The sequence below is a fragment of the Lottia gigantea genome (assembly GCF_000327385.1).
Source record: "Lottia gigantea unplaced genomic scaffold LOTGIsca_24, whole genome shotgun sequence".
Lineage (NCBI taxonomy): Eukaryota > Metazoa > Mollusca > Gastropoda > Lottiidae > Lottia > Lottia gigantea.
Window position 1 is genome coordinate 265,141 of NW_008708707.1, and position 16,147 is coordinate 281,287.

A 16,147-nucleotide genomic window follows, 5' to 3' on the forward strand; every position below is an offset into this window, starting at 1 on the left:
GAATTATGAAATATATTCTCCCTATGACCCTGACCTTCAGGTTGATGCATCTTGATATGCGTGGGTGAAAATTTACATGCAGTATACATTACAAAAGGCATTATCCATGACAGAATGATTATTATTGTGATAGGGATTCAAACCCACGGCACCTAATCGCCTAGCAGATGACAATCTAACATGCTAATAGCTATTGCACTTGGGCAAATATTACATTTATTACTGATGTATTTTATGTGTTGGCAATTGAATAAATAACAGGCCATGGCATCAGAATTTGTATTCGATTGACAGCAAACAGCATTCCAACTCACTACTGATTGAGCTATTAACCCTTTAAACACTGAGTCTGAAAAAAAAATCTAAAATGTCAAGTATGACTTTATGATGTAATTTCTTATTGACGCCTTCAGTCCCTTCAAACATAAAGTTACCCTTAACACTGGATATATGCCAAATTATAACTAGTCATTAGCATATGAAATTTTGTATATTCCAACCCATTCAATCTCTGTTCAACAATATTGACATATTTCTTAATTTCTTGATTTTTGTTTTTTCAGATGTCAGCCATTACTGCAGTATGATGACAAAATCTACAAGATGATTGGTTGAGAAACAGAACTACGATTTTAACGTTCATTTATCACAGTGCCTTTTGTTACATAAACACTTATGAGTACATCGCTATTTGTGTAATTATCACACTTCATTAAATAGTTGAAAATTAAGTGCCAAAAATCCTAGAAATTCGAAAATAAACACTTAAAGTGGCCACTCCTGGGAGATTTTTGGGAGTGTTGGATTCGTATTTATGTAAACTGAAAGCCTAGTTTTACAGAGAGGAAATTGTGTTCGTTTATAAAACAATGTTAAATTGCTGATATCGTGTTGGCTATTATAACTGTGTTTTTAAAGCAGAGATACACCTTGAATATCGTGTTGGTTATAAAGCCTAGTTTTACAGAGAGAAAATTGTGTTGGTTTATAAAACAATGTTAAATTGCTGATATCGTGTTGGCTATTATAACTGTGTCTTTAAAGCAGACATACACCTTGAATATTGTGTTGCATCAAAGAAAATTGTGTTGTGCAGATAACGTGTTGGTTAATGAAAATCACTGATTTATATTTAGAGTATTGCGTTGTAAACAGAGAATCGTGACTATAACAGAGAAGATATGTTGTTTAAATAACAGTGTTAGACCAAAACTACAAAATTTGTTTATAAAACAGTGTTACACCTCGAGTACAGTGTTCGTTTAAAAAAAAACAGTGTTACATTGAAAGAATTATGTAAAGGAATTAACGTTGGCTGATTAAAACAGTGTTACTCTAAGAATACAGCGTTTATTTATTAAAACAGTGATAACATACAAGCTTTACAAATTCTGTTAACAGTTGTTCGTAGGAAGAAATTACAGTGTTAAAAAAATCTTTAACACTCTTCAAGCAGACAAAACTTCAAATCAGTTGTGAAATTCATCTGTGAATTGGAATCTAACAATTGTGTTCTACACAGCTGCGAAAAAATTATAGCAGGAATCCATGAAATGTGATTTTCAGACTGGAAGAATTATTTCTGATTGTTAGATTTTTCGAGAACTGGATTGCTGAAGTTAAAAAAGTTGAAAAATGAATACACCAAGATTGCATACAATGTATTCTGACATGAACAGTTCTGTATCTTTCATTCCCATTCAGGAATCGGAGATCACAGTGGAGACTGAAATGGCTGAAGTGACAACGCTCACACCGAACACGACAACTTTGAGCCCCATGGTTCAATTCGCCATCACCTATGGCAACATTCATGGATATTTCAGTATTGTTGTGTGTATATTTGGAATTATTTCCAACATTTTGAATATTGTGGTGTTAACACGAAAACACATGTCGTCACCGACAAATTATATTCTCACCGCCTTAGCCATTGCTGATATGCTCACGATGAGCACGTATCCCATAATGGCCTGTTATCTGTACATTATATCGCGGCCTGATTGTGACGGGACCAATCATTCGAAGGAATGGATGTACTTTATTCTCTTTCATAATCTATTTATAGTAACATGTCACAATATGGCTATGTGGTTAACAGTGTCTTTGGCGGTTTTTCGTTATATTTTTGTCTGTCAGCACGCCATGGCGATGGTGATGTGTAGTTTGGCTCGAGCGAGAGTAACCGTGATGGCCATCGTTGGTGCGACTATTTTAATTTGTTTACCTAATTATTTGATGTATACGGTGATTGATTATGGAAAGAGTAACAATATGACCTCGTGTTTTTGGGTCGTCTCCTCGGAGATTGCTGTCAGATATCCTGCTTATGAAATGTTCGTGCGTTGGTTATTCGGCGTGGTTATAAAAATTCTACCATGTATACTGCTGACTGTCTTAAGTACTCTGATAATCATCGCCATGCACGAAGCGAAAAAACGACGCTCGCGTCTGTTGGGAATGGTGAATCGTGCCTCGGATCATGATAACGCCAGCAGTGAACATAATCGAACCACCATGATGTTGGTGCTTGTGGTGTTGACTTTCGTGATCACTGAGCTTCCCCAAGGGATATTGGCTTTGATCAGTGCCGTGAACACGGACTTCTTTTCCCGAGTTTACGTGAACCTCGGTGATCTGATGGATCTACTTGTATTAATCAACAGTGCAGTTAATTTTATTTTGTATTGTATAATGAGTCAACAGTTTCGAAACACGTTTAAAAGTTTGTTCGTAGGTAAATATTTTAGGCCTTTCTTCAACAAAAATCCATCGCAAAATGGAACGAGCTATACCATGGTCAAAACTGAAACCACTCAAGTTTGAGTTTCTTTAGTTAATTCGATTGTAAAAAGGTTTATGAGCCTTATTTTAACTATCTTAACTGATAGAGCTCATTTTCAGCTATGTGTAACACTTTTTAAAATGAAAATCTAATGTCTGTCTTGTCTGCAATTAATGAAAAAGTACCAATAACAGAGTTGACTTGATTGTTATTAGCGTATTAACATGCATTTACTATCTATTCTATTTGTAATTTTTACTGCTTTCACAAACCAGAAGTCAGATTTACATTATGGAAAGTGCTACAGATAGCTGATATTGGTCTGTAAGCTGAAATAGCAAATATCCTTTCAAGGGCATAGGGGATATTTTGTGATTTGGCATGGTGCAAATAGACCCTGATACAGAAAGGCTAGAAAACCTTTTTACAATCCATTTTAAGTTTATAAATTTATGCTTCATGATGTAGAAATGTTTTGAATAAAAGTAGACCATTATTTATTTTGCAAATTATTTCCCACAACACGATTTTTATTTAGCAATTCACTTAAAAGGAAGTTGCAATAAGCTCTGTATTAAATAATGCAAATATGGTGTCAAACTCTCCATAGAAGATTGCTAATAAGTTCTGCATTTAATGAAGTGTATCATATCCTATAAGGCATGCCATGATCAGAAGAGATGTGTCGATTTGCAATCCACTTCATAGAGAGATGGAGAAGAGCTCTGCATGCCGAGTGAAGCTTCTTGTCAAATCCTTGGGCCATACCAACAACAGATGAGCTGTGACAATATTTGCTTTTTACTTCATAGAGGGTTAGGGTTAAACACTTTTTCACATGAAAATCACTTTGATTTTTAGACTATTTTAACAATTCTTAACTTGGTTGAAGTATTAACATCTTTAAAAAGCTACTGGGGCTTCTAGGGTTACCTAGGGTTCCGGGGGTGGCTAACTGAAGGGATAGGATGAGTCTAAACGGTTTGGAATCAGAGAACAGAGGCCTAAAATACTACGTTTATGTTATAAAAATGAAACATATCTCACGAGGAAGAAATATTAATGCTATAATAGATCATGTTGTGAAAAAACATTAATGTTATAAAATTTTGAAATTATGAAATATGGGAATTTTTTATCTTACGTTTTAAAAGAAATAACGTTTCAAAATTTGTTTGAAAATATGAATTATTCTTACAAAGTTAGGATTATCAAGGTTATGTTATAAACAATATTAATTGTAAAAACATTAATATAAAATTTATATTAAACTGCAGATATTGTGATTAACTGTTCATTAATTTATATTTTGAAAAATATGTTATTATAACAATTTATATGAAGGTTATAAGATATGTTATGTTATAAGGTTACATTATGACAAATAAGTTATTATAACAATTTATATGAAGGTTATAAAATATGTTATGTTATAAGCTTACATTATGACAAATAAGTTATTATAACAATTTATATGAAGGTTATAAGACATGTTATGTTATAAGGTTATATTATGAAAAATAAGTTATTATAACAATTAATATGAATGTTATAAAACATGTTATGTTATAAGGTTATATTATGAAAAATAAGTTATTATAACAATTTATATGAAGGTTATAAAACATGTTATAAAGTTATATTATGACAAATAAATTAATATAAAAGTTTATATGAAGGTTATAAATGAAAAATGAGTGTCTTATGTTGTTATTAATTCAATGTAGGTGTTTATATAAAAAACAAACATGTTTAAGTTTCTTGATTTCTATTATAAAATATCTATGAATCGAGATGATGAATATTTATTATCATTAATTGTTGATATTATGAATTTGTTTGTTTGCAAAAGTAATTGACTGTACAAATGTAAAATAAAATGTGTTGGACTAACTTATATCTTTTCTCGGCAACATCTGATGCATGGAGGGAATGAAAGGCAATGGTGTTTTCATAAAAAACGTTTCGCTTCCATAGTGACAGGTTTTTTTTTTTCAGGCCTACATTTTGAGGTCTTATTCACAAAAAATCTTAGAACAAATTTTTATCATAAGTATGGTATTTCTCAATGAAAAAATCTTTACTTATGACAAATTTTTATCTTAAGATATTTTTGAGGATCATGGCCATCATCTTCTTAGACTTTTATACGCAGACCTTTAACGAGCACAGCTAGTTTATAGTCGACTGGAACAACTAGACGCTTTTTCCATGTCAGTCCCTCTTACCTGCATTGCAACCCTGACTGGCAAAAGACAACACAATTTCATCGACATTACAAAAATTAAACAATTTACAAAATCAGTTGCCGTCATAGATTTATCAGATATGACAAAAATGAGAGCTGAAAAATGTTAAAACCATTATAGACATATTTCAACTATTTTATTAGCATCCTTGAATTCCAGATGATTTCAAAATAACCAGACATAAATCTGTCAAAAATGACAATTTTAAGATAGATCAGACTAATAGGTATCCTACAAAATTGTTGTTACTTTAATAAATCATATTTCTTGGTATAATATAAAAATAAAAACTAGCAGACTTTTTTTTTCAGAGCAGATGGACTTAAGTTCCAGGGGGGGACAGAGACATAGGTATGAAAGGAGTACAGTCATCTCAAATCACAAGTTTGATTAAAAATATTAACAAAGCCCTGTGTGCTACAGAGTGTGCACATTCAAAATCCCTTGAAAATTGGAAATTGACAGAAGAGTAGGTTAATGCACTTATCTGTGAAAAAATTTTTTCCTTCATTGCAGACTTCATGGCATTGCCTGTCTTAATAGTCCAATCAAGTGCAGAAAAGTAGGACGTAAAAGTCCATTTCATTCAAATGAGAATCCGTACAATTTCCACAGAATGAAGTTCTGCAAAAACAAACTATTAACAAATAAATAGGATTACTCATTTTTCACTTTCTGTCGTTAAAACACACATCAGTTAATATTCCATGATCCGTGCTTTACTGAGAATTAGCATGAAAACTTGTAAGGAAATAAAGAGGGGATAAACCTTTCCTTTCATGTCTTTTATCTTCACCGAGCCAATAGATTGATTTTCCTTTAAAAGGCTTTAATATTTTCAAATTCTTTTGCTTTAAGCTGCATGATAAATGCCTGCACAGACTCCGATGGCCATTTTATATCAGCAAAGAAAAAAGCTGACAAAAGTCACATTTGAAGGCAATATATCAGAAATTGAAGAGCATTAAGATTTAAAGGTTCTACTTACCGGTTCTAGATTGGACTAAAGAGGAAAGGCAATGTCATGCAGTGTGCAATGAGGGAATTTTTACATGGACAGCAGCATTAATCTAATCTCTTTGGGATTTTTAACTGTCAAGGGATCTTTAACGTACACAGCCTGCAGCACATGAGGTCCAATCCAAACAAATAAACACTTCTCCCTTGTCAACTCCTGTGATCTGCATCATTGACAAAGGGACACCAAACTAGTGCCAAATGATCTATTATGTTGAATTTCCAACTGTCCAGGGATCTTTAATGTGACCAGCCTGTAGAACACAAGACCTTATTTTATAGCACCATTCAAAAGGATATGAGCATCCAAAGAAACCAAACTAACACCAAATGACCAACTACAATCGTGACTAAAGGTACTGTCTCTAAACACAGAGGGAATATGGCGCCAAAAGTGGAAAACAAAGTTGCTATTTTTAACTACTAATATAGGACTTTCGCACACATCTTAGTTTTAGTTTCCAGTTAACACATTGAGAATTTCCCATGAGAAAATCAAATTTTCCCGTTAACCTCATTCTTTCATAGTCCAATAGTGACCAGTGGTTTGATTAGAATCAACTCTCTTAAAGAGATGCCAATGTAACAAACCTAAATACCAAATAACATTTGAAGCTATGTGTACTCTCTTAAAGTGATGCCAATGTAACAAACCTAAATACCAAATACAATTTTAAGCTATGTGTACTCTCTTAAAGAGTTGCCGAGGTAACAAACCCATATATTCATGAACATTTTGTGCTATGTCGACTCTCTGAAGAAGGATGCTGAAGTAACAAACCTAAATACCAAATAACACTATAAGCTATGTGTACTCTCTAAAGCTGGAATTACAAACCCATATATTTAAAATAACATTATGGTCTTCGTGGACTCTCTAGAAGGGATCAAATACTGTTTTTTATCGATGTGGATTCTTTAAAAGCCAAGTGAAGGTAACAAACCCAAATGACAAAGAACACTTTGAGCTATGTGGACTCTCTGAAAAGGCATTCCAAGATGATAAATACAGTCATAGAATTCTTTAAGTTACTCTGACCAGCATTCTGAAAGAGAAGTTTCTCTAGAATACAAGAACCTAAGACATAGGACTAGATATGAGAATGGTGCACAACATCTTCTGAATTTCTCAGAACAATAAAGTCTTTCTGTACACAATGAGGAAAACTGACCCACAAAAAAAATCTTTGTTTAAAATCTTGTTTATGACCTATATTTCGAAAACAAATCCAAACTGATTTGCTGATAAATTGCCGTTATAGCTACAGTACGGAAAACAATACACAGAGGAATAAGTTAAATAAAGTTTGGAATCTAATACTATACAAAACTCCACTGTGAAAGAGTTAAACTTTGAAAATCGCGGAGTTGACAGACAGAGATTTCCCACAAGTCCTCACATGTTATTACTGATAATAGTCAGGCAATTTATTGTGGAGTTTCAAAGTTCAACACCTCGTTGATAGTCATCTTGGATTCCTGCTAAATTACCATTGAGGTCATTGTCCATTGAATCTGAATGAAACAAAAAACAAAAAACAGCTATGAATTTTGTTTGGGTAGCCTTTGTCATGTTGTCATGTTTCAAGCCTCTGTTGTTGGTTTTTTAAAGCTAGTGTTGTTTCCTTAAAGCTAATGTTGTTTTTTTAAAGCTACTGTTGTTTCCTTAAAGTTACTGTTGATTTTTAAAAAGCTACTGTTGTTTCCTTAAAGTTACTGTTGATTTTTAAAAAGCTAATGTTGTTTTTTTAAAGCTAATGTTGTTTTTTTTAAAAGCTACTGTTGTTTTTTTTAAAAGCTACTGTTGTTTTGTTAAGCCACTATTTAAGACAACAAAAGAAACAGTAGAACAATAAATGAGTTTATTGACCACAGAATATGGAACTACCAGAGTCTGTAAAGTTTCATGAGTGTTTTCAATAGTAACGCTTCTTTTACCTTTCATTATATTTGTGCCACTGTGAACTGTGAACTTATTTTTAGACAATTAAAGTGTTGAAAACAGAACAAATTTAGATTGTATAGCTTCAACCACTATTTGTGTAATACCTTCAATTAAGTCTAAGTCATGTTTAGAATCATCCCATTATGATTTGATAGTTTTGGAAGTGCTAATTGATGGTGCTACTGTTGTTCCTTTAAGTTGAGTAAAAAACACTTTGTGCAAATCCTTGAATAATTCAAATTATACAAAATCAAGTATGAGCTTAGTCAAGCAAAGACATTTATACACATGAAGAGATGATTTAAAGAGACAGAGTCACCATCCATTTGACTAATCGCGCCTTAATGTCAGAAACGGGAATTTTAAGCTAAATCAGTAATAATGTTCACAGCTCACCATTGAAATTTGAGCCTTTAATTCTATGTGTGTCAAGAATCAACCGCCTTTGAAAGTTAAAATGTACACTGCAATTGTACTCAGCCAGTGCTGCCCGGTGTAAGCTTTCAATATACATGGCGTCAACCTTCTTCATTAGCTCAAACAGGTGCTCAATCAGTTCGTTATGAAATAACAGAAGATAAGGTTGTTTCAAAGAGAAAATAAAGAATTAAGAAACAAGTACAATGGAAGATAGAAATGGTCAATATCAAAAGAAAAATCTACAAAAATAAATTCCAAAACGTCTTATCTTCGCTGTCTTCTTCAAACAGTAATCTCTTTTTTACTTAGACAAATTCTCCATTTTGAAACTAAATCGAATTTCATGTTTTCGCTCAAATAAACAAATTTCTTTTGGTAGATCTTGCAGCTACCCGCCTATTAATTTATCATTATTTCACATCTATTCGAGTAAAAAACATTTTGCTCAAAAGAAAATTACCTAATTTTGTACGCAGCCATTATAGAGCTGTCTGGGCTAAATGAGAAACTCTTGTGATTCATTTCAACCATGTGTTAGCTTTGATATCGATTACCATCAACCGAGGCTACAGACCACAACTAATTCTATTAGATCAAAGCCACAGATCAAGGCAACAGATCAAGGCTCTAAACCACAACTCATTCTATTGGATAATGGCTACAGATCAAAGTTACAGAATACAACTAATTCTATTAGTTCAAGTCTATAGCAGACCAGAATTTCTTCTATTAGTTAAAGGCTACAGACCACAACTCATTCTATTGGATGCAGGCTACAGACCAGAACTCATTCTATTGGATAATGTCCACAGACCAGAACTCATTCTATTGGATAATTTCCACAGACCAGAACTCATTCTATTGGATACAAGCTACAGATCACAACTCATTCTATTGGATAATGGTCACAGACCACAATTCATTCTATTGCATAATGGCTACAGTTCAAAGCTATAGACCAAAATAGTTCTATTTGATTAAGGTTACAAAGGCCATAGTTCTATTAGTTAAAGGCTACAGGCCACAACGTCTTTAATTAGATAATTGCCACAGATCACCACTAATTGTATTAGATCAAGGCTACAGACCACAACTAATTGTATTAGATCAAGGCTACAGACCACAACTAATTGTATTAGATCAAGGCTACAGACCACAACTAATTGTATTAGATCAAAGCTACAGACCACAACTAATTGTATCAGATCAAGGCTACAGACCACAACTTCCACTATGGCCTAAAGAACATAACTAATACATCTTTCATGAAGCATTTTAATAAGTTAGCTCCTTTAAAATCAAGTATGTGATTAACTCCCTTTAAGTCTGACCTTTACCGACCTTTTCCTTATTCCTAATACACCATCATTTAAGAATATTGGCATGGAACAGTTGTAGCATTCAACTTCCTTCTGGAGAAAAAACAAACTTCAAAGAATTCAATCTACATCTAAATATTAAATCGAAAATTTGGAGAAAGCGCTAAATATGTGAATACTGTTTACACTGTTCTTTAAATTGGCCCAGAAAGTAAATTGAAAACCCATTTTCTCAGCTTTCAACTCAGAATAATGCGTTTAATGTATTGGTTTAACTCATTCCAAGATCTCAGATGAATGATTCAAAGGGAAATTTATTTTTTACTTGAACACATTTTCTAAGCCAAGATTAGCTGACGGTGAATTACAGAAATCATTTCAAATAACATCACTCAGGGATGTTGATTTGGTTGTATTTGCCAGTTGTGTATGATTAGAGTTCTAGACTCTTGATTTGGTTGTATTTGCCAGTCGTATCTCATTAGAGCTCTAGACTGTTGATTTGGTTGTAACTGAGAATCATCTCTGACAAGAGCTCTAGACTGTTGATTTGGTTGTAATTGAGAATCATGTCTGACGAGTTCTAGACTGTTGATTTGGTTGTAATTGAGAATCATGTCTGACAAGAGCTCTAGACTGTTGATTTGGTTGTAATTGAGAATCATGTCTGACAAGAGCTCTAGACTGTTGATTTGGTTGTAATTGAGAATCATGTCTGACGAGTTCTAGACTGTTGATTTGGTTGTAATTGAGAATCATGTCTGACAAGAGCTCATAGCTGCCAGTTTGTATTTTTACCAATCATGTCTGACTAGAGTTATAAGTTGTTCACATGACTGTTTTGGACTATTTACCAGTCACGTCTGACTCAAGCTTTTCAAAGTTGATTTGACCTCTATGCTGCTGATTTGACTGTTTAAGCCAGTCATGTCTAGCTGGAGATCTAGGATGTAATGTTTAAATTCCAAAGCATGACCAGCTGGGGGAAGAAAAAGCCCCTGCAACAAGTGTGAATATGAACAAGACAATAATTTTAGGCAGATAGTCTACACCCTTCAAAAGATAGCCGACTGCATGAGTCTGCAATATAAGTATATAAAGCTGAAAACAGACGTTAACTTGTCATCTACCCCTGACAGAGCGACCAAATGCACTCGTTTAAACCCTTTCAAAGATAACTGGCTGCATTTTGATGCCTTTGTCTACAACATCTAGTCCCATCTGCTTTTACCAATATCCATCCCTTTAATTAAACAATTAGCATCCATCAATTTTTAATTTGTCAAACTTTACACTGTATTAGAGTCTAAAATGTTTCATTACAATAATAAACCACACCATTTTTAGTTAAATTAAAAATTTTACAATCCGAATTGTATTTGAACTATAAATAACACCATTTTCGTACAATTAAACAATTTTACGAGCTAAATTTCTTTAAACAAGCTCAGGAATGTCGTTAGTTGTATGCTCACGTCTTCAATGGTGTCTTAAGCAAGAACATTATCTCAATGTTGCAGGCTAGCAAAAGACATAAAAATGTCGTAAAAATGTCGTAAAACGGCTTATGAATGAAATATTTACACCTAAAGGGTGAAAGTTTGAACAATTTTTCAAGAACAAATGGTGATTGAAGATTAAGATATTCTGAAAGACAGAAATATTTCATCATGAGACCAATGGGAAACTGAAAGGGCAGAAGTCAAAAATAACAAAATGGCAGAAATAGCAGAAGTGAAAAGGTCAATCTTTCATTCATCAAGCTAATTCAATGCTAAGTCATTAAAAAAGATGTTATTGGTAAGAAAAGGTCAACTTTTATTCATTAAGTTTTGACATGTGATTTTTTTTTCAGCAAATGAGAAATCTTCTAATTGGTTGATAGGTAATGTCAGGAGAAAAAAAAACTCCCATGCGTTAATTTAGAAAATACCACTCCATGGCAACAGATTAATACAAGCTTGTCTCTGAAACCGTTGTTGATATATATGTAATGTATTATTTGTAATTAAGGAATAAATATTGTTAAAAAAAAAAAAAAAAAAAAAAGGAACAAATATCCCTCCCATACCACTGAAAGTCAGCCATGTTGAAAAGTTTGGTTGCCTTATTAGCAATAACAGCAAATAATATTAACCCTTTTAAAACATCCCCCTGTCTTCCAGTTATTACAAATTATTTACAAGTCAGCCAATGCAAGCTCACTGATTATAGAAAATATGACAAAGTGTCTTTAAAGGGACAGGTGCGCCATTTTGGAGGGTTGATTTGAGTCATTAATATATGTAAATAGTCTTCAGAAGTAATAGAAATGTATGAAAATCTCATAATTCCTTCAGAATACCTCAAACTAGGAATTTCTTTATACATCTTTTTCATATATGAGTCACAATTAAAGTTGACCCATCTTTTTGACTTTCAAATGTAGATAATTCTCGACACACATAGATTTGAAGGCTGAAATTTCAACAGTGGCTGTGAACACTATTACTGATTGGCTTTGCTAAAAATTCCCCTTTCTGAGACTAAGGTACGATTGGTATCAAAATTGTGCACCTATCCCTTTAACTTCAGTCTTGATGCTCCACCCTCTGCATTAAGCCCTCAACATCCAGACACACTGATTATAGAATATATGACAAAGTATCTTTAAGTTAAGTCTTGTTGATCTGTCTACAGATAACCCAAGAGTCTCCTTTTTGTTAAGAGATTGTTTAGAATGACTAGACTAGGATTAGTTTCAATGTAATTTCTTATTCCAACTAATTGACTTAGCAATTAAAACCACATTCTATCAAATTACATATGTAATTGTCTGGACGTTTGGAAACTTGATTGTAGCCTTGAATAACTAGGTCTCATTATTTCTTCATGTGTGGGTTCTGTCTTGGTACAATTACAAACATCCTTAAGAAATATTAAACTTTAATTCTGACTGCTCATTTTTTCAGAAAAATTTCTTTAAGCATTTAAGAAGAAACTGGAAGTGCTAGTCTACAAGTATACAGATGATTGAAAGACACATGATCAAGACTACAAACAGTAAATTTCATACACCATTTAGAAGCTGATAGAGCGAGTCTACCGTCTGAAGTCAATCAAACAAACTTTAATTGTTGCCATAAAAACCCACAGACATCAATGAATAAGGACCTACAGACCATAAGTCGAAGCAAAGGTTACACATTTGCCATCTGGGCAGGTTTGGCAAGTGTGTAAATTACACACACCAATAAAGATGCTGGAAGTTTCAGTCAACAGGTCTGAATTCGACCGAAGAAGGATTAAGTGTTGCCCTAGAAAGACACAAAAGTCCCTGAATTAGGACAACAGACCCCAGATTAGACTAGAGCTTAGTCAAAGCAAAGTTACACATGAAATTTGCCATTGGAGCAAGTTTGGCAAGTTTGTAAATTACACACACCATTTAATCAAATGGAAGCTGGAAGTGTCAGTCTATGGGTTTGAATTTGACCGAAGAAGGATTAATTGTTGGTAGAGCTCTTCATAATGAAAACAAGATGAACCTATGTCACTTGACTTGTCCAAATTGTCTGTTAAATGTTGGAAAGCTGTCAAAAATTACAATTTGTAGACATTCGCTGATCTCTTAAATTGATCCGAAACAATTGATAATAAGAGAGCTTGCGTTAAAATATAACAACTTTTCGCTTCAGATAAAATTTTTTAAATAAAACATCAAGGACGAACCAACACACCTGCCCTGTCGTTAGAGTGGGTTCCATGGGGGCTGGGCACCAGCTAGTGATAATCCAGACTACTGAAGTTTTGCCAAAACTGTCACCCAGACATCACTAAAACGGATGAACATACTGCAATGCAAGGTTTAGCTCATTTTCTAGGACATCTGGGTTTGGTAAATTGATACTGAAATGAGTTACTGGAAGATATAAGACCTGGAAAATCCAGGCTACTGAAGTGTTGATAAAACTGTCACCTATACATCACTTAAACTGATGAAAACACATGTCAATAACGCAATGTGTTCATTATTCAAGATGCGTATATTAGCTCTAACCTGATAACTAACAAAGTATCACATTTTAATTATCTAATTAACGAACCTCCATTCTCGGATTCCTTGTTTGGTTTCGTATTTCCTGTCAAATTATTTTCCATATAATTCTGACGACAAAATAGAATGTCTAATGCTCCTAAATCTATTCGGAAAAAAGCTAAAACAGAGAAACATTGACGTGTAAAAAGAAATTCAATTATCAGCCAATTTTTCTTTGTTATTTTTCAATCAATCTGGTGTAACAAAAAGAAAAATATATGGTATAGTCATGCTTGTATTTATGTCATCTTCTCACGTATTTTGTATTACGCTCACACCATTATTATGGTTAACACCCATCTGATGTAGCTAACACCCATGTGATGTGGCTAACACCCAAAAAATAGGTAAGCACACACACAATGTGATTAGTAACTATACAACATTGTTAATACCCACACTTTGTGGTTAACACCAACACTTTGTGGTTAACACCAACACTTTGTGGTCAACATCAACACTATGTGGTACTTTGTGGTTCAGGCCAACACTTTGTGGTTAACGCCAACACTTTATGGCACTTTGTGGTCAACGCCAACACTTTGTGGTTAACGCCAACACTTTGTGGTCAACACCAACACCTTGTGGTCAACACCAACACTATTTGACACTTTGTGGTCAACACCAACACTATGTGGCACTTTGTGGTCAACACCAACACCTTGTGGCACTTTGTGGTCAACACCAACACTTTGTGGCCAACACCAACACACATGTGGCACTTTGTGGTCAACATCAACACTATGTGGCACTTTGTGGTCAACACCAACACTTTGTGGTCAACACCAACACTATATGGCACTTTGTGGTCAACACCAACACTATGTGGCCCTTTGTGGTCAACACCAACACTTTGTGGCCAACACCAACACTATGTGGCACGTTGTGGTCAACACCAACACTATTTGACACTTTGTGGTCAATACCAACACTATGTGGCACTTTGTGGTCAACACCAACACTTTGTGGTCAACACCAACACTATGTGGCACTTTGTGGTCAACACCAACACTTTGTGGTTAACACCAACACTATGTGGCACTTTGTGGTCAACACCAACACTTTGTGGTTAACACCAACACTTTGTGCAAAATTTTCAAATTATTATATCTGTTTACTTGTATATTATTTACATTTTTACAATCACTTTAACGCAGCTTTATAATTCCCTATAAATAAATCTTTACGTCTTTTGAATTCTATTAGAAAAATGAAATGAATGGAGTTTTACATCCTACTTTTTGATTGAATTGTATTAGAGGGATCGACTAAGCTATAATATGCAAATAACAGAATGCATGCAAGACTTGAGTAGGACGAACCCACTCTAACAACAGGAAAAGTTTATGTATCATATTCTAATATTTAATATTAATATCTTTGTTACTAATCTCTGTATTCACATAAAAAAAATGTCATTTGTTCCATAAATCTATATCTTTTTCTTAGATGACAAATTATTGGTATTTTTAATCAGATATTTCCTGCATAATCTTTAAAAAATTTACATAAATCAGACAAAATTACAATTTTCTTTTGTTCTCATTGATTTTATGCTAATACTGTCTATTTTCGTTGTTCAAAACCCCACTTTATTTCTTCAGGATTTCTTTGTTCTCTGTCATTTCCTTATTAGGACAATTTATTTATCATAAATTTACAATTTGTTCAATAACTTTGTGACGGAAACAAAAGTTTTTTTTTTATATAAAAGATAATTGGTGATATACATATGTATATGCATTTACAAGATTGTAATATAAGTGTGGGTTGTTATTAATCTTAACTTATGGTGGGTGGGTTGGTGGTACAGATGGGGGGGTTGATGGGTGGGGATTGATTGGTAGGGGAAATGGGTAGATAAGTTAAGAATAGAAGGGGAGATTAAGTTTTATATAGTATATATATAAAGGGTTCTATACATACAAACATTTTATTTGATTATTAGTAAAATACATGTTTGTTCTTGTCCAGGTACTACTTTTTTTTTTCAAAAGGGTAAAAGGGTGTTAAAATGGGAGGGGAAATGAAGATGGGGAAAGAATAGGAAGGGCTTTTTATATAAAAGATCATTGCCTGATTTACATATGTATATCAATTGGAATTAATAGAAATATATTTTTTTGATTATTAGTCAAATACAACATGTTGTCAAGGTAATGATTTTCTTGTGGTGGGGGGTGGGGATCAATCAATCTGAATCAATACCAATATTTTATCTAATAACTGGTATATACCATGGTTTCGCTCGAACTTTGCCCTCTACTTTATAAGAATTAGCTATGTCAAAAGCTGCTGATAATATCTAACAACCTTTGTGATTGCAACGCTTAG

General features: G+C 33.5%; 2 protein-coding genes across 2 annotated transcripts; both read left to right on the forward strand.

The window, feature by feature from the left end:
• Positions 1–1,779: 1,779 nt before the first annotated feature.
• Positions 1,780–2,826, forward strand: LOTGIDRAFT_160192 (hypothetical protein; the record flags this gene model as incomplete). The annotated part of the gene is made up of 1 exon (XM_009055251.1): positions 1,780–2,826. One exon carries the CDS (start codon positions 1,780–1,782, stop codon positions 2,824–2,826), a length of 1,047 nt encoding a protein of 348 aa, XP_009053499.1.
• Positions 2,827–14,318: 11,492 nt separating this feature from the next.
• Positions 14,319–14,585, forward strand: LOTGIDRAFT_87930 (hypothetical protein; the record flags this gene model as incomplete). Its single annotated transcript, XM_009055242.1, has 1 exon — positions 14,319–14,585. A coding segment is annotated over one exon (267 nt), but the record flags the coding sequence as incomplete, so codon positions are not given.
• Between the last annotated feature and the right edge of the window lie 1,562 nt (positions 14,586–16,147).